This window comes from Lottia gigantea (assembly GCF_000327385.1).
Source record: "Lottia gigantea unplaced genomic scaffold LOTGIsca_8, whole genome shotgun sequence".
Classification (NCBI taxonomy): domain Eukaryota; kingdom Metazoa; phylum Mollusca; class Gastropoda; family Lottiidae; genus Lottia; species Lottia gigantea.
This window is the reverse complement of record NW_008710662.1, coordinates 4,524,638-4,548,386: the sequence shown is the minus strand read 5'-3', so window position 1 is coordinate 4,548,386 and position 23,749 is coordinate 4,524,638. Positions and strand designations below refer to the sequence as shown.

The 23,749-nt window shown below is 30.3% G+C and overlaps 4 protein-coding genes across 4 annotated transcripts in view; 2 read left to right on the top strand and 2 right to left on the bottom strand.

Annotated features, from left to right (window-relative positions):
• Positions 1 to 1,441: 1,441 nt before the first annotated feature.
• LOTGIDRAFT_229704 (hypothetical protein) lies at positions 1,442 to 8,228 on the top strand (the record flags this gene model as incomplete). Its single annotated transcript, XM_009067122.1, has 8 exons — positions 1,442 to 1,561; positions 2,762 to 2,857; positions 3,192 to 3,388; positions 3,951 to 4,003; positions 4,772 to 5,077; positions 5,972 to 6,152; positions 6,480 to 7,348; positions 7,690 to 8,228. 8 exons carry the CDS (start codon positions 1,442 to 1,444, stop codon positions 7,827 to 7,829), a joined length of 1,962 nt encoding a protein of 653 aa, XP_009065370.1. The 3' UTR covers positions 7,830 to 8,228.
• A 2,068-nt stretch (positions 8,229 to 10,296) lies between these two features.
• On the bottom strand, positions 10,297 to 12,860 carry LOTGIDRAFT_184350 (hypothetical protein). The gene is made up of 5 exons (XM_009067121.1): positions 12,757 to 12,860; positions 12,468 to 12,588; positions 11,956 to 12,129; positions 11,210 to 11,467; positions 10,297 to 10,853 (listed from the first exon to the last, which is right to left on the bottom strand). Exons 2-5 carry the CDS (start codon positions 12,532 to 12,534, stop codon positions 10,558 to 10,560), a joined length of 795 nt encoding a protein of 264 aa, XP_009065369.1. The 5' UTR covers positions 12,535 to 12,588; positions 12,757 to 12,860; the 3' UTR covers positions 10,297 to 10,557.
• Positions 12,861 to 15,007: 2,147 nt separating this feature from the next.
• LOTGIDRAFT_108621 (hypothetical protein) lies at positions 15,008 to 18,321 on the top strand (the record flags this gene model as incomplete). Its single annotated transcript, XM_009067120.1, has 4 exons — positions 15,008 to 15,265; positions 17,472 to 17,624; positions 17,785 to 17,949; positions 18,211 to 18,321. 4 exons carry the CDS (start codon positions 15,008 to 15,010, stop codon positions 18,319 to 18,321), a joined length of 687 nt encoding a protein of 228 aa, XP_009065368.1.
• Positions 18,322 to 20,882: 2,561 nt separating this feature from the next.
• The window catches only part of LOTGIDRAFT_229701 (hypothetical protein), a 21,116-nt gene continuing 18,249 nt past the window's right edge, over positions 20,883 to 23,749 (bottom strand). Inside the window, exons 15-19 of the mRNA XM_009067119.1 lie at positions 23,212 to 23,451; positions 22,763 to 22,917; positions 22,141 to 22,311; positions 21,696 to 21,849; positions 20,883 to 21,075 (exon numbers count right to left, since the gene is read on the bottom strand). Of these exons, the coding sequence (XP_009065367.1) occupies positions 21,705 to 21,849; positions 22,141 to 22,311; positions 22,763 to 22,917; positions 23,212 to 23,451 (711 nt within the window). The 3' untranslated portion in view covers positions 20,883 to 21,075; positions 21,696 to 21,704. The remainder of the gene's footprint in view (positions 21,076 to 21,695; positions 21,850 to 22,140; positions 22,312 to 22,762; positions 22,918 to 23,211; positions 23,452 to 23,749) is intronic.

The following is a 23,749-nucleotide window of genomic DNA, read 5'->3' as shown; positions in this document are numbered from 1 at the left end:
TTCATGACAAGGGTGAAAATTAGGCCAAAGGTGTAAAAACTAAAATGTTTGATCCATAAATAAGTCTAGAAAAACACTATAGTGTAAAATGTTTGATCCATTAATAAGTCAAGAAATACATGTTGTACAGATACCCAGTAGTAAATTATAATTTCTTTAATCAATTCATTTTACTAATGACAAGTCTTTCAAAGAACAATGATTTGAAAAAGAAACTGTCAAATTAAGATAAGTAAAATGTTAACATTAATTTAGTGCTATAAATCTAAACTTCATTGAACCAACATAAGAATATGGCCTACATTGTGTTCCATAGAATTTTTCTCCTGACATGGAATCGCCTAGTTTGTCATGTGACTTTGTTCATATATTCTGGACTCAGACCGGTATTTCATTTGCCACCTGTTTCCATGTTAAATCACGAAATTCAACCTGCGATTACTTTTTCCAGAAATCTCAGAAAACTTTTCAATATGTCACATGAAAGCCTGACTAATGCTTAGTTTCTAGACAAAAATTCAATATATCATGACCATGAAAATCTTGTGCTAGCCAAACTGAAAGTAGACCACTAAATTTTATCATCATCCGCTTGACTGTCAATGCACACAAAACGACTACCGTACTTTTAGAATTATCCTACCGCATGAAAATTTATCATCATTTCAATGAAATTCCAGATCTAGACAAAAAATTAGTCAAAAAATAGGCATGCAAAAACCCAAAAAGGAGGGGAAAAGAGGATTTCTAAAAATAAAACTGACTACATTCATTCATTTACATAATAAGTTTGAGTGGTCTGAGTCCTTCCAGCAGGTGACACACAATTCTGAGTACAGCTTGGGATATTAAGGAAATTTGGCCACTAAAAAATTGTGACATTTGGTAATAACTGAAATCCGCTATTTTGTTTAGTCAGAAATAGATAATAGATTTGACATCGCTTTGAAATGATAGGTAAAATTCTGCAGGTTGACGTAGAGATAACTCATGTTTATCATTCAGAGTTTACACGACCAAAGTTTCCACGCGCAAACTATTCAAGGTTTACATGACCAAAGTCTACACAGCCAAACCATTCATTGTTTCCACAGCCAAACCATTCAAAGGTTACACAGTCAAACCATTCAGAGTTTACACAGCCAAACCATTAAGAGTTTACACAGCCAGACCATTCAGAGTTTACACAGTCAAACCATTCAGAGTTTACACAACCAAAGTTTCCTCAGCCAAACTATTCAAGGTTTACACGACCAAAGTTTACACAGCCAAACCATTCAGGGTTTCCACAGTCAAACCATTCGAAGTTTACAGTCAAACCATTCAGGGTTTACACAGCCATACCATCTTACTTTATAAGAATTAAGATGGAGTTTATTAAGAATTCTTTAAAAAAAAATTCAAAATTTGTACTTATATAGGTAAGCTTACTGGAATGAAGATGACAGAATTAAAGTGTGGATTTTGTAGACACGGTAAAGAAGTGAAAGAAGAATGTGGAGAGTTACATCATGTTGTTACTGCATCTGGTAAACCATGTACAGCCCACCATAAATGCATGGTGAGTCTTTGGGAATTTGAGTTTCTACTCATCTCCATCAAGTAGTTAATTATACCACTTTAACAGGCTTACTACTGTGTTCCATCAATTAAAAAGGCTTGTTTCCGATATCCATATTGAAATGCAAGCATCCATGTGTAAATGAGTTGGTGTTAGTGTTAGTTCAAATCAAGCACACAAATATTTATAATGTGCTTGTAATGTTATGTTATGACCTTAAAGGGATATTTAGTAAAAAGTTTTCATTATACGCCGACATGGAAATGTTGCTGCCGCCCCTGTTCGTCTGTCCGTTCACATTTCTTGTAGGCGCAATAGAGGCTACAGTTTTTCTTCGAATTTGATGAAAATTGGTATGCATGTATATATTTATGAGATCTTGGTCAAGTTCGAAATTGGTATTAATTCAATGACCGGTTTCAGAGTTATTGCCTTGACTTAGTGAAAACGTGTCAAATTTGGCTTGTAGGCACTATAGATACTACAGTTTTTATCAGATTTGATGAAACTTGGTATTTATGTATATATTGATGAGATCTGAGTTTGCAATTGGTAACAATCGGATGAATGGTTTCGGAGTTATTGCCCTTGATAAGAAAACGCGTCAAATTTGCATTGTAGGCGCGATAGAAGCTACAGTTTTTATCCAATCTTAATGAAACTGGATATGCATGTATATATTAATGAGATCTAGGTCAAGTTAGAAATTGGTAATAATTGGACGAACAGTTTCAGAGTTATTGCCCTTGTGTGTACAGCAATGAAACATTGTTCATGTTTGAATTTGATGATTTTTTGATGAACTGTTTCAGGTTTTTGCCTTGACTTATAGATGATTTTAAGATTATCTGAAAAATTTTTATTATGCAACTAAATATTTTGTTATCATTTCTGACAGCTGCTAGTGGGCGTTTGTTTCCTTGCCTGGCTAGCTATCTTTATCAAAAACGTGGTAAATTATACCTGAAAATATTTCTAAAGTATGGCTATGTATCTTCTTGATCAAGCTGAATTTGTACTTGAGAGTACTATTGTTAATTTAGCAGTTGACCTAGTTTTGGTGAGCTAGAGCTAGTTCAAACTTTCAGATACGTTTAAGGACACATTTATCTTGATTTTGGTGTATAGTTTTCACAAATTTGATGTACAGAAAAAGGGGAATGTCCCTTTAAACTAATATGGTACTTATTATTTTTTTAGCAATATTCAGCACTCTTAGTTCAATACAAATCTGAACATTTTGGTGGATTTAAAATAAGTAAAGTTTTTGAAGAGCTAGCCAGAGGAAGATCATCGGTATGCCTTAAGCTTTATTTACTTTTTAACCTAATATACATTTCAGATTTTCTTTCAAAAAGTTGTTTGGATAGATGGAATTGGGTTTTATCCCCATTGTGCAGACAACTGCATTGGTGAAGAGAAATTAAATAGTATCATTCAGCTTGTAATTCTGTTTTTTTTTTGTTATTCGTTTTATCAATTTATAAATTTTAAGAAAAGAATCCACAGAATACAATTTGAGAGATAATATTCTTTCATTGGTATACAATGATGTATAAATATGTTATTTCCATACAATTCAGAATGCTTTACATAGTATCTTATCTTTTTTAAATATTTTTATTTACAGAAATGTTTCATCTGTAAATGTAAGAGAGGGCGAACTAAAAGTGGTTCTATTCGTGTGACTGGTGCTACGTGTGGTTGTGCTGTTAAGCAATGTCGTAAAACATTTCACTATTACTGTGCTAAAACCAGTCAAGACTGTATTACTAAGAGATTGGTTGTTAGTTTTAAAAACAAAAATAAGATCACAGTTCTATACAGGTAATGTGTAATTTAAAGAAATGCTAAAAATAATTCTTTATCTTATTTGGAATATGTATAAATTAGAAATTGAGAAGGTTTATGTCTTCTCACTTTCATTGTTGATTAGTTTAATGTGAATTAGATTATCTGCTTCAAAATGTTTTAAATTTTAGCCAGAAATTATCCTCTGTAAGAACATATTTTACTGTGACAAGTGAATGTGTTAATGGTTTTTTATCAATACAAAGTGATTCTAAGACTTACGGTGCTCTATTGATATTCCCATCATGAAAATCAAAAGTGATTTACTGATTGAGATTTCTAAATTAAAAGAGTTGTGTGATTATCTCCCTCTGAAGGCATGAATTAGCTATGCTCCCTTAAATTAGATATAAACTGATAGGATTTATAAGTTGAATCCTTAAATTTTGCGACAATTAATTAGATATATTTATAAATATTGCCTTAATTGAAAAACATTGATGGCAACACCTTTTAGTAAAGTTGATTTGAAACAACCTGTGTTAGTCAACAGATGGCAATAAATCTGTAATATTAACTTTTGTTGTCTTTTCTTCAGAGTATTTTGCTCTAAAGAGCATGAAGTGCTATATCGACGGAATTTGAAAGAATGTAAGTTCCTTCAACCAATCTTTTAAGTAATAGTAAAGTCAGTAGCATGTGATGCTTGGACAAACTGATGTCAAAATGGTCTAGCACATGTGTAGGTCCCTCGACAGTTGAAATAAAAAAAGAAGAGGAGGCTACTGCTGCTGATCTTGAAAACTTTCCATTCTCTCCAGTCTAATTAGTTGCAGAAGAGTAAGACGTAAAACTCCATTCATTTCATTTTTTTCATGTATTGACATATTATAATTTTGCACCCATGTCTTTCCCCCTTTCACTTTTTACACGCCCACATTATAATGTGGTTGCCCCTGTCTGTCCATCCGTCAGTGCACAATTGGCTTATGAACACAGTAAAGTCTACAGTTTTTATCTGATTTAATGAAATTTGGTGTTATAGTTTATATTCATGAGATCTTGGTCAAGTTCGAATTTGATGATTTTTCAATGAATGGTTTTAGAGTTATTGCCCTTGACTTAGTAAAAACACGATTTTAATGAAATCTGGTGTGATCATCTATTACAATGAGATCTTAGTCAAGTTTGAGTTTGACGATTTTTCAATGAATGGAATTTGAGTTATTGCCCTTGATTTAGTAAAAATGCTTCGAAATTTGTTTGATTAAATCAACAATATCTTGAACAGATTATTTGTACGATTTGACACAGATTGGTGCATGCTTTTGATATATTGAAAATGTATCAGGGAAGTGGGCGTATTTTGCAAGGCAACCACATGTTTATATATGTTGATCCACTTCTTATATAATGTAGATAGTAAAGATATGAATAAAAGTGCTGAAGAAAGTGAAGAAGATAGTGATATAGAGGACAGTAATAAAGAAGATGTTAATGATGATGAGGATTTATTACTTGGTGGATTTGATCTTTCAAGTCAGATGTTATCTCAACAAATGAATGAAAATGGTCATGATACAAGTTTTATTCCAGCTTATTCTAATACTGCTAATGGAAGTACCACTGACATCCCAAACAATAGACTAAAACGCTCAGCATCACATAATAGTCTTGTCTCTGATGAAAAGCCTCCAAAATCTGTTAAACTTGATAAGAAAAAAGGTGAGCTCCTTACTTATTCTTTTTGGATACACAATCCTCAACATAGCAACTTTTTCTATCATACTTTAGTCTCGCAAACTGGAATTTTTAAGCAGAGCTAATCAGTAATAGTGTTCACAGCTCACTGTCAAAATTTGAGCCTTCAAATCCATGTGTGTCCAGAATTATTTGGTTTGAATGTTAAAATGACGACCCATCAATTTAAGATACTCTGTGATATATAGAAAAGACATATATAGAAATAGTGAGTACAATTCCTAGTTTGAAGTATTTTTAAAGGAATTGTGTGATTTTCGTACACTTCTAGTACTTCTGCAGACTAAATACATGTATACAAGACTAAAATCAACCCCCAAAATGGCACACCTGTCCCTTTAATGGTTACTTCTATATTACATATTATAATGTGAATATATATTGATGTTGCTGACGTCTGTCAAGTATATCTCAATTTCCTTAAAAAATAAAAATAAAAAAGGGTTCAGAAATGATTAATCTTGTGATTTTTAACCTTAGTGTGCTTAACCCTTTCAAACGGTATAATTAAACATTTTATACCTGAACGACTGGTAAAGCACCAGTCTCACACAATGTTAATGTTATACGCTTTAAGATATATAACTTGGAGCTCAATATGACGTTTTATTTCATTTACACTCAATTTTCAAAGGATTATAAAGTTGGGCTCATGCTGTAGTATTGAGGAAGCAAACTGATGTGTGCAGATTTGAGTTTTTTATTTTTCCAAAAAGAGATAAATCTTAGTTTATCCATATCATTTGATTTGCTTTGCTTGATCTCATTAATCATACAATTGATCTACCCATAATGAAAAGGAAATAAAATCTTAACATAAACTTAATTTATAGTTATAGTTACATTTTTATTTTACAGTTATTGGTTTGTGTATATTGTCATCAGATGAAAATCTAGAAGCTCAAAGAAAAGAGATTCACACAATATTGAAGAATAATTATGATGTAAATGAGGTTGTAATATGGCAGGATGTAACATCTTATACCTTGAATTCTGATTTAACACCTTACTTTATCCATGCCATATCCAAGGCTGTAAGGTGAGGCATTCTATGTTTTTGGATTGAAAATATGTAACTTTAGGCCTTTGAGGGGATTAGTAGAGTGAACTATGAACTATAAGGGAACTCTTACACCAAACCGAGATCATTTGCTATATTAATGTGACTAGGCAATTTGGACAATCTTTCCATATAATTTGGCCATTCATTCATTGCTTAAGTATCTAGTTAGATTTCGGAGAAAGAAAAGAAAAAGGAAATTAAGCCATGTGTTTTCAAACGGGTCTTCTTTTTAACAAAAGGTACCCTATACTGAATAATATGGATATTTAAGTAAAACTATTGTGATAATCTGATTTATTCCAGGTCAAATTCTTACAAGAATCTACAGAATTTATTATTTTCTGAGAAATATTTGCGAGATAAGTGTGTATCTGATTATGAATATCAGTCAAATTTTATTCAAGATTTAAAAGATCCAGCAGTGGCTAAAAATGTTCTACAGAGTACTTGGAAATCTGTTTCCAAAAATCTTCAAGATGCTTCCATCAGTATTGGTAAGGAAATTGGAAGCGTTATTCCTGTTTATAGTTCCAATGTTTTATTACTTCTAGTAGGGGATGAAATAGACAAAAACAGTGTTATCAGGCAAAAACTTCAACATTTATTTGAATCGATACCTAAACCAGCTATATTTGTATGGAAGAATGATACACGATTAAAGAAATATCACACTGAAGATTTTGATGAAAATGAAGTAGATATACTACTATCAAATATTATAAAGAATAAGAGTGAAATAGGTGAAATTATAGATGAACCTAAAGATAAAATACTACTAAGAAGTAACACACAATCCAATGTAGTGAGTTGTATATATAAAGGGTTGGAAGGTACTGATATCAAGACAGATCAAGACAAATCACATTGTTTAGTGTTAATATCTCAATTAGATTCTACCATAGTAAATAGTGGAAACTATATCATAAAACTTTTACACAATATTCTTACTGATAATCATAACAAGTACTCCAAGTTTTCTATGGTATTGCCAGTCTTCTCTCTACAGTCTACTTTTAATATTGTGGAAAATATTAAAAACTGTGTAGATTTTGATGTCACCGTTGCAATATATAGTGCTTATAATCCAGAAAAACAGAGTATATCTTATATAGTGGCAGAAATCATGATCAGTAATCAGAGTGCAGCTAATAGCCTGATGATTTCTTCATCACGTAAGTGTCCATTTTTTCATATGTTATTTTTTTACAGCAGACTGTACCTCTCTCAAGCTTTAAACACCTGAAACTTGGATCTTGTCCATACCATTAAAATAAACTGTTGAATACATAATGTGGCTATGGTATGGTAAAAGACATATATATGTAAAGACAAAAAAAATTACAGCCGATTGCTGTAAAATTGAATCCCAACATTTCCCACTATATACAGATATCTCAACAGGCTCAACGACAAAAATTTCCCCTATATATGTAACATATCCATTCATTCTGCACTTCTGCAAAGAGGTAAAAAGTAAAAATTCTTGTAACTTTCAGGGCTTTATTTATTACAGAATCAGTAACTGAATGTCGACCTTGTGTTGAAGATAATGAAAGGCCTTCAACTTCTGGAAGTAACAAGAAAAGAAGACTTAGACCAACACTTTCACCAAGTGCTTTAAGCTTACAACATATGTTAAAACAAAGCTCATAAAACATAACATATTGTGTGCTTGATATTTGTTCGAGTGGCTGTAAATGTTTTTGTTGTTCTCATCTTAAGCGCATGAAGATAATATGACGAAGGTTGACTATACCTAAGACAGCATTGCTCAATCATTTTTATCATGTCTAAATAATTTTTAAAGCAAGATATATCAAGTCATACATCATCGTTTACAAAAATCTTGGTATTCATAAATCATGTCTGTAAGAGCTATTTGATCAAATCACATATTTAGTTATATCTGTTGAAATAGATATCTATTGCGAAGAAAATTATGTGTTTTAATCAGTCATCATCATGTATTAAAAAGTCTAGTACCAATGTTTCAGTTTGTAATTTGAGACCACTGTGATTTCAGAATCAAATTTCTTTCATTTCACTAATAATAGAAGGGAATCTGAAAATGTACAACAATGTATATAATTATAAAGTCTGGTGCACACACGAGCCATCATCTAAGGCAGAATTCATTCACGTTCTTCTCCGTAACTACGCATGTGTAGATAAATTTACATCTAAGCAGATAGCTTTAGTTACGCGCACACATGCATTTGTTCATTCGTGGAAAAAAATTATCAAACACATTTGATTTTCAACTTTTTAAACACGAATGATCAAAATCTTAAACAAATGTACCCACATATGGAAGCTATCGCATTAAGGAGAAGTGCACAAATGAATTCTGTCTGAGACAATGGCTCGAGTGTGTGCTGGACTCTGGTCCCATGCAATGTATCATGTACATTGCTAGAAAAGTAATAATCCATATTTTGACTTAAAATTCCAGCCTGTAAATTCATATTTCCAAATAATAAATTTAATAATTATTATTTTTATTGTTGAGAATGTTGAAGAACAAGAAACAATCTTAAGACTTCTGGTAATATTTTAGTGTTTTTTAGCATGTTGAAAATTAAACCAAAGATTAATGGTTAAATGTGATTCTGGAATTTTAGTAGTTGGACTAAATTATAGAAATTAAATCGCTTATTAGGTTTTTATTTTGCATAATTTTTTAAGAACAGTGGTTTACTGTAGTCTTTTAATTGTTTACATTAACGTGATATAACTCTTTGGAAGAAAAATTTTGAGCTTTAGTGTTTAAATCAAACCTTATATTAAAAGGAAGATAAAATTAACCTCTATCAAATGTTGAAGCAAACAATTAGTTGACTATATTTCTGTATAGATTTTGATTTTTTATTATCAACTTTATATATGCAAACACCTCTCTATGTGGACTTAAATTGTTAGCACCCAGTCCAACTATCAGTTCACGTTTTCTCTTGAATGCTGTAGAATGTACAGTTTTTAACAGATTTTGATGAAATATGGTATGTGTACATATAAACCTAGGATGGGTGGCCATTCACTTACTGCATGCTGAAGTGGTCGTATTTGAATGTGCTCCATTTATAAGTTCTAGTTATTGTTGATATATATTATGTTGAAGATGTTAGAGTATATATTATGTTGAAGAGTATTTGCTATAACTAAAAAAAAAGTTTATTTGAAAATTATTGCTGTTGATATTATGATAAAGCTTATCAGATACAATGTTAACATTTTTATTTAAAAGCTTATTGCTTATTATTATTTTACCTTATATGATTCAAATTTAAATGTGTTACTTATTTGTTTCTGTTAAATGAAAACTACAGTCACATTGTACATAAGTTTGAAAGCGTTTCGGTATTATTCATATACTGTATATCATGTTTGAAGCCAAGTTAGAGTTAATTTAGTTGAACAAATTAAACTTTAATTATTGTCTTTGTTAAAAAACCCTCAAGAGTCTAACTTGTCACAATATTGGTAGTGGGTTAATATTGGTAGTGTTGATGGTCCTTACATGGAGGTCTGCATAGTGAACATGGTGTACATCCCCAAGCCCTAGGAATAATCTGATTTTCTAGGTTTTGAACTTTAGGAGTCTTCTGTGTGAACTTGACTGAAGGCATTATTGTATTTTTTCTGTTTTGGATGTTCAACCATTAGTATTATAAGTTTTATTTTGCTTATTACAATTTGGGCATAGAAAATATAAACATTTTGGTATTGTCTTTGACTGCATTCTGCACATGATGAACTTATTAACACTTTCATAAAGATATCAGGGTATTAAAATAAAATCTTCATTGCATCAGTTAGGGACATGTAATAAAATAATTGTTAACATTCTCATATTATTCAATTGTTCAGATTTTCATTATTTTTTAAAAGAATATTTTCATATATCAAGTCAAAATTTATGATATGATAAAAATTGTATACAATGTTATTATATAATTGTCCAGTCAAATAAAGAGACCATATATATAATGTTGTAGTTATATGATAAATGATGCATCAAGTTTGTTAGAAATTAAATGGAATAAATTACTTGTCCTGATGTAATTTATTTCGATTTCCAATATATAAACCTTAGAAAAGGAAGATTTCATTTTGAAATTTTCATTAAGGGACAATCTGATTTAATCTAAATGTAAATTTTAGTCTGTATTGCTTGTGACTTTTTTATACATCAAATTTGAGAATTACTGTATTACATAATACAAGACCAGTGTTTTCAGGTGGACATTGTTTTTCACGTTGTGCAATCCACAAAAATTGAAAAAATATTCTATTCTATTCTTGTATCACTGGATGCAACGAATTAATTGGATTGTACACTGGCAAATACAGTCAAACTCTATAACGGAATGGATCCATTATGTTATAGTTGCACAAGCTGTGTTAAATATTTGATTAACATTTGTAAGCCATGAACATAGTTCGTATCAGTGGAGTCTGTAGGGTGAACATGGGTAAAATCAATCATTCTTACATCACATTTTCGACTGGATTCTGTCTCACTGTCTATATGATTATCATACACTAGTAATATACTAGAGGATATAAACTGAAACCTCTTCTGATTTAAAAACCATTTTTCTATACTATATAATTTAGATAATGTAATCTTTATAACATCTTGTTTTGCAGTTACTGGATGAAAAAACTTCCCAAAGCCTACAATCACAAACAAATCACAATTACATACAAACAACTAAATACCTTCAGCTGACCCTGAACATTTTAAATACAATTTTTTATCCTTAATACAGTATATACTGAATTTCTAAAACTATCATTGGTCTTTTCCTTGCATGAATTTATTTTTTGTGGTCAGATGAAATTGAATTTGTTATGATGAGACGAGAAACATTTTGTGACATGATCCATATACTTATATATAATACATAATAGCATGCTAGTAAAAATTTTCCTCATTGCACATTGTATCTTCATTAGCCCATATATCAATATAGGCCTCTTAATATCTGGAAATTGATAAAGAAATATTTTAAATTACAGTATTACATTACCTTGATGTAAAAGTGATTCCTTGGTGAAATGTAAGCAATAAGATTGTGCATAATGTTCTGTTGAATTGGTTTCCTCATTAAAAATCATAAAGCCTGCTAATCTAAAACCAATTTCTTGAGATGGAGGAAATTTCTTCCTTTCTCTCTCTATTTTGTCTGCAGGTGCATCAGGATCCCAGGTTATAGCACCAATTTTGATATCCATAACACATGCTTGTTTCATTTTCCATGTTATATTTTCCAATTTCATGTAGGTCACTATAAAATAAAAAGGCACTTCTCATATACTACATGAGTAGAAATATCAGGTACCTTGTCGTGAATATGTTTTGCATTCGTTTCTACTAATGGTCCAGGATAATTTGAACTGAATTCATTAGCATAAAAAAATGAAATAAAGTACATTTTAACATCCTCCTAATTGAGCAAATGAAAAAGATCAATGCCATACAGTGTGCAAAAAGGTACATTCTTATTCTGGCAGTACAGATGTACTACCTACTCTATTTTGTATTCCCAACTGTGGTGCACAGACTAATACATACAAGACTTATTTATTTTCCCAGCCCAGTCTTGCAGCTCTGACAAGGAGAAAGATAGCCCACAAATCTGGAGGAATTACTCCACTTATGCCAGGATCAAAGCATGGACTACTATGTCAGCAAGCAAGATTCTTACATAGTAAAACACTGCAACCCTCTATACAAAGATCAAGGATTCTGCAGGATATGTATAAATATACTTACCATCATCTTTTATCAAACTATCATAAAATACTGGTATAAACGATCTCAATGTCAGCAGATCTTCTGTTTCATTTTCTATATTAAAAACTGTTTGATAAAAATTGATCTCTCTTGTACCTCTTTCTCTAGACTGAGCTGGTTTTAAAATGTACCCATCTCCAATATCTAACACCTCTGAAATGGGAGAGACAATTTACATGTTAAGATTGTGTATTGTAAAACACCTTTGTAGAGTTTTAGAAAGAGGCTGTGATATAGCTCTATTTGTCATTGATAATATTACAAAACAATATAAGCAACACATTTCAGAAAAAGAAAATAACATCATCGTTTCTGGATTTAGTACCCATCATTTAGACTAGCAGATAGTGTTCGGTATTGCCTCAATACACTAAGTATCACAATAATTTATATTACAAGCTCATATCGCAATGGAGTAATTCGGCACTGTTTATTTGTAAACTTCTTTCTTCCTACTAGTATTAAAATTTGACGGTAGGTCTACATCTTACCATTTGTTTTGTCTCCATGACGTCCTGCTACTTGAGTTCTAAGTGGTTCAGAATTGATTCTATCCATAATTCAACAATGTTTCTACCATATACGGTTAAATTCTGATGATATGAATGATTTCTGAAAATGCAAATTGACATTGGAGTAAAACAAGGCATAAAGCAAAAATACAAATAACCCAAGTGTACGAAATATCCTCGAAATCCCTATATCCCTACAAAATCACAACTCTATCATCAATGAACAAATCGAATATACAATAACAACAATATGTATATTTATTTATACCCCTTTTACAATGGTAATAACCATTAAGATGATAAGTTAACTAGCAAATCCATGAAAATAATCATGAAATCGATTGGTATTTAATAGACAGAACTATTTTCTCATCCTTTTCAGTGATGTAGTCTCGAATGTCAAGCAGGCACTTCAATAGCAAAATATTTGTAGGGTAAAATGGGACATTTAGGCCATTTATATTATACCCGTAGAACTATATATAACTCTATGATTATGACCTTGAGATGACCAGGCCTGTTAGTGCAATATTGACTTTTAAAATAGTTTTAAAGAAATATACATATTATTAATATTATGCGTACAGTCATTTCCACGGCTGAATGTACCCTTCCTCTGATTATTTAATGGTTGCTTAGCTCTCTATCATGAAAGTTGTGGTATGACTACTAACTGCAAATAACACAAATAATTGTTTTTCATTGCAACCCGTAATTCTGTTTATTCTGTTCTCTTTATGCTCAATTTTAATAGCATGCTGTAATAAGGAGATTTAGTAAGCCAATTGTCCCAACTGAATGGAAGTTAAAGTGGTAAAAATCAAAGAATTGTATTTTTGAACAGGTTTACAGCAGATCTACGAAAGATAGTTTAAATTACGGAATCTATAAAGTTTCGGGAAATTGGTATTTTCATCATTGAACCCTTACCGACTTTAACTATTTGTCAAGACAAAAAGAGATATCAGAAAAGAATCTGATAATTTTTTTTCGATTCGTTTTAATCATTTTGTTGCTGTTTTGCTTCTTGTATGACAAAATGAACTAATTTTTTGGACCTATTAGACTTAATGGATTCCATGTAATTGCAGTCACAATATTTTCATGCAACTAATGCTGTTGTGGGCTCGTTGGCACAGGTGAGAGCAGGAGAAAATGTAATGAAAAGTTAATGAGTATTAAAATAGAAATGTGTTAATTGTTTAATTACTTCAATGAGTGTATACATAATAAAAGAATGAAACACGTGTATTGTACAATAAACTTATAAACACTTTTATATTGAGATAATCATTAAACTATTGTTTTTATGTTTTAATTCTGTACGTTTTTATAATCTTAAATCACATACATTAGACATTTTTCAAATCATAGTAAAAAATCGTTGGCTTCATTCAAACCCATTATGTGTGAACAATTTATATTTCCACATCTGGTCGGCTGAAGAAAGAGTTTTCTTAATTGATGGGTTGCATAAGGGATTTTTTTTCTATCTAATTGTCTTAACATTTCCTTTACAAGCTCTTTTAACTACTATCCGCATCATTTTACAGAATATAAATCTGACTCTCAACAAAAGTGAAAACGTACTTACACTCATCATTTTCATATTTTTTTCAGACATGACATGAATATTTTCGAAATACAATAGGAGGATTTAAAATGTTCTTCAATGGGGGTGGGGGTGAAAGAGGACTGGCTACTACACATTCTGGTGCATCTTTTCATTTATCAAAAGTGAATATAATTAATTCTCAACATTATTATTTCAACATCAAATCAGTATCATTTTCGCGTAGGCCCTATAGTTTGCCCATTGTCAATATCAGTCCGACGATACCCATGCAGTCCTAAAGTCCCTTATGTGTACCGTTAAATCAAAATGGATAGGGTTGTGGAAAATTTACAGTTCAATATTATGACCATGATTTCAGCCTGAAAATCTGGTATGTTCTTTTTATATAGTTTCTTTCCTTTTCTTGAAATTGCGAATCAATGTGGGAACAGGAACTTATCCTGACTGAAGACATTTTTTCATGAGTTTTATTTTGCACTTTAACACATAAATCTGTGTTGAGTTTGTTTATAGTATACGCTTGGAGTAGATACACCGAAAATGTATTAATGAATGAAGTATAAAAATAGTGTTATTTTAGAATACATTGTTACACTTTGTAGGTATATATCTATAGTAGTTTAACAATATATTTCTATTGTAATATGATACCTACTTTCTTTAATTAATTAACCACTTTAAACAACACAGTATCTTATTGTACACTTAATTATTCTTACTAATTAAAGCTTATCATAACTTTCTATATACATACGGGTGGAATGCTTCCATGTGTTACTATAGAAACGCCCCATCAATGAGAAAAATGAGCTCAAGAGGCGGGACCAACTTCTTGCCAAATTTTGATTGGCACTTTCCGATTCCTCAATGCATAAAACAGCTTGCATGACGTTTCGGGGTCAGACCAACAACTTTTCCAGTGGTGCTAGGATAATTTCGAAAAATGGCCTCTCTTGCTGCACTTGATACAAGCACGTCTGTGATGCAACCAGCTCAACTCTTAAACTGGGTGTTTTTGACTTTAGCAGATCAACAGAATAATGTTCAGAATGGTCAAAGTCTGTATACAGATCCTTGGAACAACCCGACCAATCCTCCATTGACTTCTGTTACTACCGTCAATAATTTACTCAAATCTCATAGTCAAAGTATTTTTAATCAGGATCCATGGTCATCCTCAATTACAAGTGGATTAAACACGGTAAGTTTCATATTTTTAAATTTAGAAGGTAGAATATAGACTGTACATTGTGTAATGATTTGTTCTTTAAGACATTCCTGTAGTAATTTGATCTCACAATTTCTACCACGTCACAGTAGTCGGCTTTTGGAATCAAAAATATTGGAATCAAGATATTTGCTATTAACCAACATATTTAGTCAAGTATTAATTATATTAGATAAAAAGAATAAGATAGTCAAAACGTTAAATTTGAAGCACAAAAAGATTCATAATCCCCCACCCCCCTTCTCCACAAATTGTTGATAAAAATTATCGATGTTTTGCATGTCTAAATGAATGTTGGGCACTTGACTTTAAAAATGGAATTCAGATAAATATTATACACATACTTGTATGAAAATGAAGAAGCCACTTCAGAACTTCCTAAATATTATAGCTTCCCTTTCCGACTTAAAAAACAGTAAATTTTATGACCTATTTTGAAAGTTCTGAATTATATTCTAAATAAATGTGCGGGATCAAAGTTGATCATAATATTTATTAAATACTGATATGCGTATGAAAAGTTCATCATTGTTCTGGGTTATGATAGAATATCACCAAAGATTGCAGGCCTGTGGCTAATATGACCCTAAGTTATAAAAGTCTTACGATCAAAACAAAAACATCGTTAAAGACAGACTTGGTATTGGCTGGCACCACATTGGCACTGTGAGAAATGTAGGCCAGAATATTATGATGTGAGATAAGGGTTATAAGGTATTAAATTTCTTCACAGTTAGAAGACTATAGTGTACGTTAAAATAAATAAGGTCGCGTTGAACTTGTCTACGATAACTTCTGATTCTCCAGCACATCTGGTTTTGTCATTAGTATCAAATACTTGCCTCTGTGAAGGAATCATTTAAGTTATTAAGACAAAGAGTGGGCTTATGTATAATATATAATGTTAAGTAATGTAGATATAATAAAATTTATAAGTACAATAATATCTATATAATCTTTATTATATCAAAATTATAATGCATAACATCAAATATTTTTATACTTTCAATAATGGTTATTCCATTTTAGATATCCTATAAAATACCAACTATTCATTGTTATTAGTCTATATAATATGATATTAGATATTTTATATAATACCATTATGATCTATTCCATGTCAATATTAGTTATAAAGTAATATCATGTGATATTAGATATTTTATATAATGCCTCTCAATACACCCGAACAACATTATGTACTATTCTATGTCAATATTAGTGATTAGTCTATATAATATGATATTAGATATTTTATATAATACTAATATGTTCTATTCCATGTCAATATTAGTTATAAAGTATTATCATGTGCTATTAGATAATCTATATAATGCCTCTCAATAAAACCTAACATCATTATGGACTGTTCTATGTCAATATTAGTTATTAGGCAATATAATATGATATTAGATATTCCAAATAATGCCATAATACCCAATAAATTACATATTCTATATAATACAAAAATGAATTATATGCGCTGTCAATATTAGTTATAAATCAGTATCATATGATATTAGATATTCTACATGATACCAATAAGAACTATATGAGCTGTCAATATTATTTATAAATCAATATCATACGATATTAGACTTTCTATATAACATCCATATGAACTATTCTTTGTCAATATAAGTTAAAAATCAATATCATTTGATCTGTTCTATGTCAAAAATTAGTTATAAATCAATATCATATGAGATTAGATATTCCAAATAATACAAATATGGATTATATGAACTGTCAATATTAGTTAGAAATCATATGATATTAGATTCTATAAAATACCAACATGATCTATTTAATGTCAATATTAGTATTATTGGTTATAATTAATTAATTGGTATGATATTACATATTCCATACAATATCAATAATACCAATATCAATAAATAGTTATAAAGTAATATCATGTGATATTAGATATTCTTTACAATGTGTCTCAATACACCCTAACATCATTATGGACTATTCTATGTCAATATTAGTTATTAGTCTATATAATATGATATTAGATATTAGATACCAATATGATCTATTCTATGTCATCATTAGTTATATAATCAATATCATATGATATTAGATATTCTATTCAATTCTATGTCATGTAAATATTAGTTATTAGAAATTTAATTATTCACCAAATTATATATTTGTCTTATTGTTATTCCAGACCACCTCACCCTATGGAAGCATTCAAGATTTAGCTGATCAGTTCTGTGACTTATCATTGTCGATAGATAGAAAACCTGTACGAAGACCACCCAGTACATATTTGTGTCATTTGTGTTTTAACAAGGGGCATTATATCAAGGACTGCCCACAAGTATGTGATGAAGTAAGTATAATACTTATTTTTTTTTACTCTATATTTTCAAACCTGTTTAATGCATAGCAAATCATAAAAACCACTACCAAATTTATTGGCAATTTGAAATGGTTAAAAAACCTTCTATTGGTGTCTAATTTGTGATATTTTTTTCCAGGCCCGCCCAAAAGGTGAAGGTCTCACACCTTATCAAGGTAAAAAGCGATGTTTCGGAGAATACAAATGTCCCAAGTGTAAACGAAAATGGATGTCTGGTAACAGTTGGGCTAATATGGGACAGGAGTGTATCAAGTGCCATATAAATGTCTATCCTAATAAACAGGTAAGTCTCATGTCATAAGAATAGGCATATACATCATCAAAATTTCCATTCTATAGACATCATATAGCTATGGTGATGTATATATTTATGGGTGACTAGACATCAAATATTTCTTATCCTCAGCACCAAATTGCCTAGCAGTTGACAATCTAAGTCGCTACTGATAGAGCTATTATGTTACTGTTACAGAGTATGTAAAGAAAATCAGATCAAATATTATCATTACATTTTATTTAAGATTTATAATTGTATTTATTACAGAGACCACTGGAAAAGCCTGATGGTCTGGATGTGTCTGATCAAAGTAAAGTTCACCCACAACATCTGTGTGAGAAATGTAAGATGTTAGGATTCTATTGTAGAAGAAATTAAATGTGTTGTGATGTATGATGAAATGGATATAAGCATACATACAGGAGATTCACTGTGCTTTAGTGCCTTATGATATTGAAGTATTAGTAATTTGTGCCATTTTTAAAGAGTGTTATTTTGTATATAATTTGTGTTTTTTTTATTTATTGCCTTTAGTCTGAAGTAGTTTGTATATTAGTCTCTATATAAATTTAATTACAAGTATGTGATAGAAATTTTAACTGTAACACTGAAGGGAAAAATTGTTTTGATAATTTATTGAATAGAATAGCAAGTCTATATATTTATTATATATTTACATACATTAGAGTTATGAAATTGAATGACTGGTAGATATTAGGTTTATGTTACTATCAAGTATGTTTCCTATGTTATCTTCTGTTTATTGAGCCTTTCCATTTAAAATTATTGGGGATTCTGAAGTGACATGCCGAGTTCAGTCAAAAATCAGTACAAAATATGGGATATTATGGCAACTCCTCTGCTAGTGATACTAACATTAAATCAGTGAAAAATTGATATGAAAAGGTTCAATAAGTAGCAGTTATAATATAGGATGTTATTTGTTACAGATGGAAAATAAAATGTTTTTATGGACCAGTGAGTGATTATCAAATACATACCACCATAATATATTGTCACAAACAAATTTAATTAAAAAACTTCATGAACTTTTAACTCAGTATTTTTATACTTTCTGAATATAATAATTTTTGATCCATAATAAACCATGCATGATATGAGTTTTATGAAAATTTCATGCAAAATTATCAAGCATTGGTAACAATGTGACAATATATTATAAAGTTTATAATTCAACTATTCTGGAGAGTAAGAAATATGTGGACTCTCCCGAAAATATATTTACATTCTATTTATACTTTGACCAAGAAAAATGGTTTAATAATTTAATATGTAAATTTCTGAACTGATAATGAAGGGACACATTTCAACTGAATTTTTATTAATATATTAAATAATTTCATTTTTTGTAATTTGTATATATTTGGTGTGTAATTTCTCTATTGCTAAGCAGTGTCAGAAAGATGGCTATTTGTATAAATTCGGTTCCTTTTTCTTCATTTGATAAGATTCCAGTTTTCATCTCCATAATTTCAAACTAAGAATTCTCAGATGTTTTGGTTTTTATAATTATTTGTTCATGCTTTTATATTGTATTAGAAAAAGTTTTAGATATTGATTGACATTGACTGCTTACAAAGGTTACAAATTAGTTACTTCTGATAAAAATTATCTGCAGATTAATTTTTGATGATAAAATAATGTGCAAAATGACAAACTTGATGTTTTTCCATTATTAAGTAAATATACTTTGTTTATGCATGCTACAACAAATTCTAATAAACCACATTACGTCAAATTCTGTATATTCTAAATAAGCTCAAAGGTTTTGTAGATTTTCAGTCTTATTTATGCTTAACTTATATTTTCTGTTGAGGAACGTTTCAAATATGTATATAATTTTGAAAGCTTTAAGAAATAATTTTAAGAATAATGTTTTTTTTATTTTCATCCCATGTATTTCATCCTAATTATTCTACTTGTGTGATATGCTCAATTATAGTTTGTGATTTGTGTGTGCATGTTGATTGTTATAAATCTTTTAAAATACATTCAAATGTTGTTTCTTTTGCCTGTACATTTTAAAAACTGCATGAATCTAGTTAGTCCAAAACATCTGACTCTATTCTGGCCTGTTTCATGGGAGTTTTCCACATCTCCGATTACCTTTAGTCTAATTGTAAATTAGTGTTGGACATTACTGTTACTTTTTTATTATGTGTTCCTCTGATCCTTGAACTTTTGGTTGCACACACGATCTAAAATGGCTGACAATTAGTTGGGTTTAAAAAAAATATCCTATGTCACAGACGTGACAAATGGTGTAGAGGGATAATGATGGTATGACTGAACTACATCTTTCTGGATATATCTAGGTTTGGCGGATTCGATTATAAATGTATATTTTGGAATGCCTCCACCCTAACAATCCCCACAAAACAGGACCTAGGTTTTCTGTCTCTACACAACTGTCAAAATAGCTTGGAGGCTTGAATAGAGGCAGATGTTCAGTCTAAAATCTAGTCTTCTAGAACGTTTGTCAGTAAGGCTATATGCCAATCTTTGGTCTTTTTCCCAAATATATCGGAATATTATTTTTGTCGGCAATAGCTTTCATTTCAAATACTTTGCTTGTCTATATACTCAAAAAATATTTCACCATGTATAGTGCGCACCCCTTCTGCATGGAGCCCTTTTAAGGGTAAAAAACTGTGCATTATATTTGGAAATATACTGTATGAGTAAATCCATGACAAATTATCAATAATCTTCAGAGGATGTGACTTTGTATTAGAATTATTATTTAGGTTTCATAATAGCATTGGGCAGCATTCAATTCTTCTGTCCTTTTTGTTACATAAAGAGTCAAGGAAAAGAAGGGACATTGTCTTATCACAATATTGCATATTTGGGTACTTGAAGAAGGAACTGTGTACATATACAATCCTACAGGAATTAAAAGCACACAGATAATCACATTTCAACATTCAATGTTTATTAAATATAGACATACAAAAATAATACCTGATCAATTGGTTGAAATTTCAGGTAACAACTATTGATTAGATATAATTACATAGAAAATATTATTTCATAAGATATACACAATGGATAAATTCTTGTCACAATGATATGTAACTTGTTGCATGGGATGGAAATTTATTTCACCTACTGAAAGAAAAATTTGAAAAAAAAAACTTGTAAATTATAATGGAATTAAAGATTAGATACCATACACCAATAGGCAAGAGATGGACTATTTCTGAGGTTATTCTACAAGCTGTATGCTCTAAAGTCTAAATAGTTATTGGATTTCAGTTTCTTCTTACTGCATCTAGAGATGTAGGGCATGTTCATCCTCCCAGATCACCTGATGCCATTGTGACTAGGATTATCAACATTCCTGTATTATTTATATTTATTTGACACGGTTTTAAGACCAACCAAATAAATATGCCAGATGCTCATCAACCCTTCTGTTTCCCAGTTAAAAAATTACTAGCAGACGATATTTGCATATCTTGTGTTTTCTCCTGAGTAATATAGTCTTATACATGTTAAAACATCTGGAAAACATATCATTTCAATCAATCAACTTAAAATCACAGCTGTCCAAAAACTTCTGATGTAACATAGATTATATTACACTAAATTACATTTCAAATATGTCTCAACCAGATTGATGCAATCAGAAGTACCATTCTACTGTCATTTAAGGTACCCTTCTACTGTTTTCAATTACCAAATATGGCATGACTTTATGACCAAAAGATAAGACCAGACACACTTACCATATATTATCACTGTTCTTGAAACATCTGTTTACATTGTTTAGAATTAGCTGTATTTAATAAGAATGATGTGGATGGAATTTTGAAGTTGTCTGTATAATTATATCTATAAGATTTGAAGCCTTTTAATTTCTCATATTTGGTAAATTTTTGTCTGTAAAATAAAACATAATCTTTTAGATTGGTCAATTTTTAATTCATTCTATATCCTATAGAGCTCATTTCACATGTGCCATTGCCCTTGCAAAAACTCTTGTGATAATCCATTTTCTGTTTTTGTGAACCCAATTTGGAGCAGACAAGTAGGATGAAAAATTCATTTCAACTTAACCAGATGATTTGTTGAGAAATATATTATGAAAATAGAGAGACATTCTCCATGACTTGTATTACACTCTAATCTAAAATCTTACATAAAAACTATTTACATAAGAATAATGCTCACTTGTATTCTACGTCTGGTCTTTCCATTTGAAGACATAATTTAAGAGGCATTTCATAAAAATCTACATCTGTTATAAAATCTATGACTAATTCTCCCTCAGCTGAGAATATAATACCAGTATTCAACACTGTAGAATCTAACTTCATAGTTCCTTCTAGATACATTCCACCTCTATAATAATATATCAATACCATAAGAATCAGTTTTAGCAAACCTGAATTTCATGTTAATTAACTTGAAGAGATTGCAAATTTCAATCAGACATCTGTGGCTTCTTCAATTTCACTAAAAGTAATCATTTTATGACATCAGTATTGCAAAAGCCATTGATATATAAGGACCTGTGCGATATTGACGTTATAAAACGCTTAGTTTAGTGGAATTGCAAGAACCACAGACGTCTGATTGAGAATTAGAATAATGCAAATCAGTGCTATCACTTTCCCCAATACATAATTTTTTTAGAAAACCTCTTTAAAATCCCATTAAACCATATGACAGTAACTTCATTTTAAATCACTTGGTGCTTTCTACACAAGCCTCATTTGTTGGTGCATGTATATATCAGAAGAATCTTGTCTTTTATTGATCACTTTAAAGCCACTAATTTCTAGAAACTTACCTATTTTTAATGACAGAATGGGAATTTCTACTCCATAAACTTATGCTAACTAATCCGGATAAATCTAGTGATGTAACACCTTGTACTTGTATATCTACTATCATACCATTAGATAGATGTACTTTCTCAGAATGATCTTGTAATAATACATTCACCTAGTAAATATAAGCATTTCTTTTGTAAAGTACAATTAATCGAGTAGATATTCTATTGAATGGAAAATAGTATTTAGTTATAAAGGACGGGTAAAAGCACAAACAGGGTATGGCAACTCTAAAGTCAATTTTACAGTCATATATAACCTCGAAACAATCATTCCATTCACATATATATCTCTTAATAAATTGATTTTATGTTTTAATCTTAATGAATTACCAGTAATAACATGAGGAGAATACACAATGTCAAACAAGGCTAGTTTTTAACATAATACCATAAAAATTCATTACCTGTAATGCAGAAGTTAGTTCTGAAGGAGCATTCCAAGCAGCTGACATCAAACCAGCAGTACCTCTAAAAAATTCTATTTGTTTTAATATAACATCAAATAGAGTTAGAGACATTCCTGCTGTGGCTTCTACACCTTCCTCTTCTGTTATATCTTCAGCATTGTCTTCTTCAGCTTCCCCTTCAGCTTCTCCATCAGAATCACCAAGTAATGATTCTAAACCATCAGCATAAATATCAAACTGGAAAATAATTATTAAAGTTATAAAGCTGATATACAAAAGAACATAATTACATAAAGCATCATGTTTAAATGTGATTCATATGATATCATTTTTAACAACAACATTAGATATAGTATCTTATTGATATGATGTTTATGATAAATCATGAAGTTATAAAGAAGATATCTATAGAACATCATTAGATATAGTATCATGTTTTGAATATGATGTTTATGATAAATCATGAAGTTATAAAGAAGATATCTATAGAACATCATTAGATATAGTATCATGTTTGAATATGATGTTTATGATA

What these genes read in the sequence shown, in the direction of transcription:
- LOTGIDRAFT_184350 (XM_009067121.1), bottom strand. Translation starts at nt 12,534, where the DNA reads ATGGATAGAATCAATTCTGAACCACTTAGAACTCAAGTAGCAGGACGT. An exon ending in TAGTTTGATAAAAGATGATG is followed by an intron (nt 11,468 to 11,955) that starts GTAAGTATATTT and finishes TTTATTTTATAG; the next exon opens with TGACCTACATGAAATTGGAA. An exon ending in GGAATCACTTTTACATCAAG is followed by an intron (nt 10,854 to 11,209) that starts GTAATGTAATAC and finishes TTGTGATTGTAG; the next exon opens with GCTTTGGGAAGTTTTTTCAT.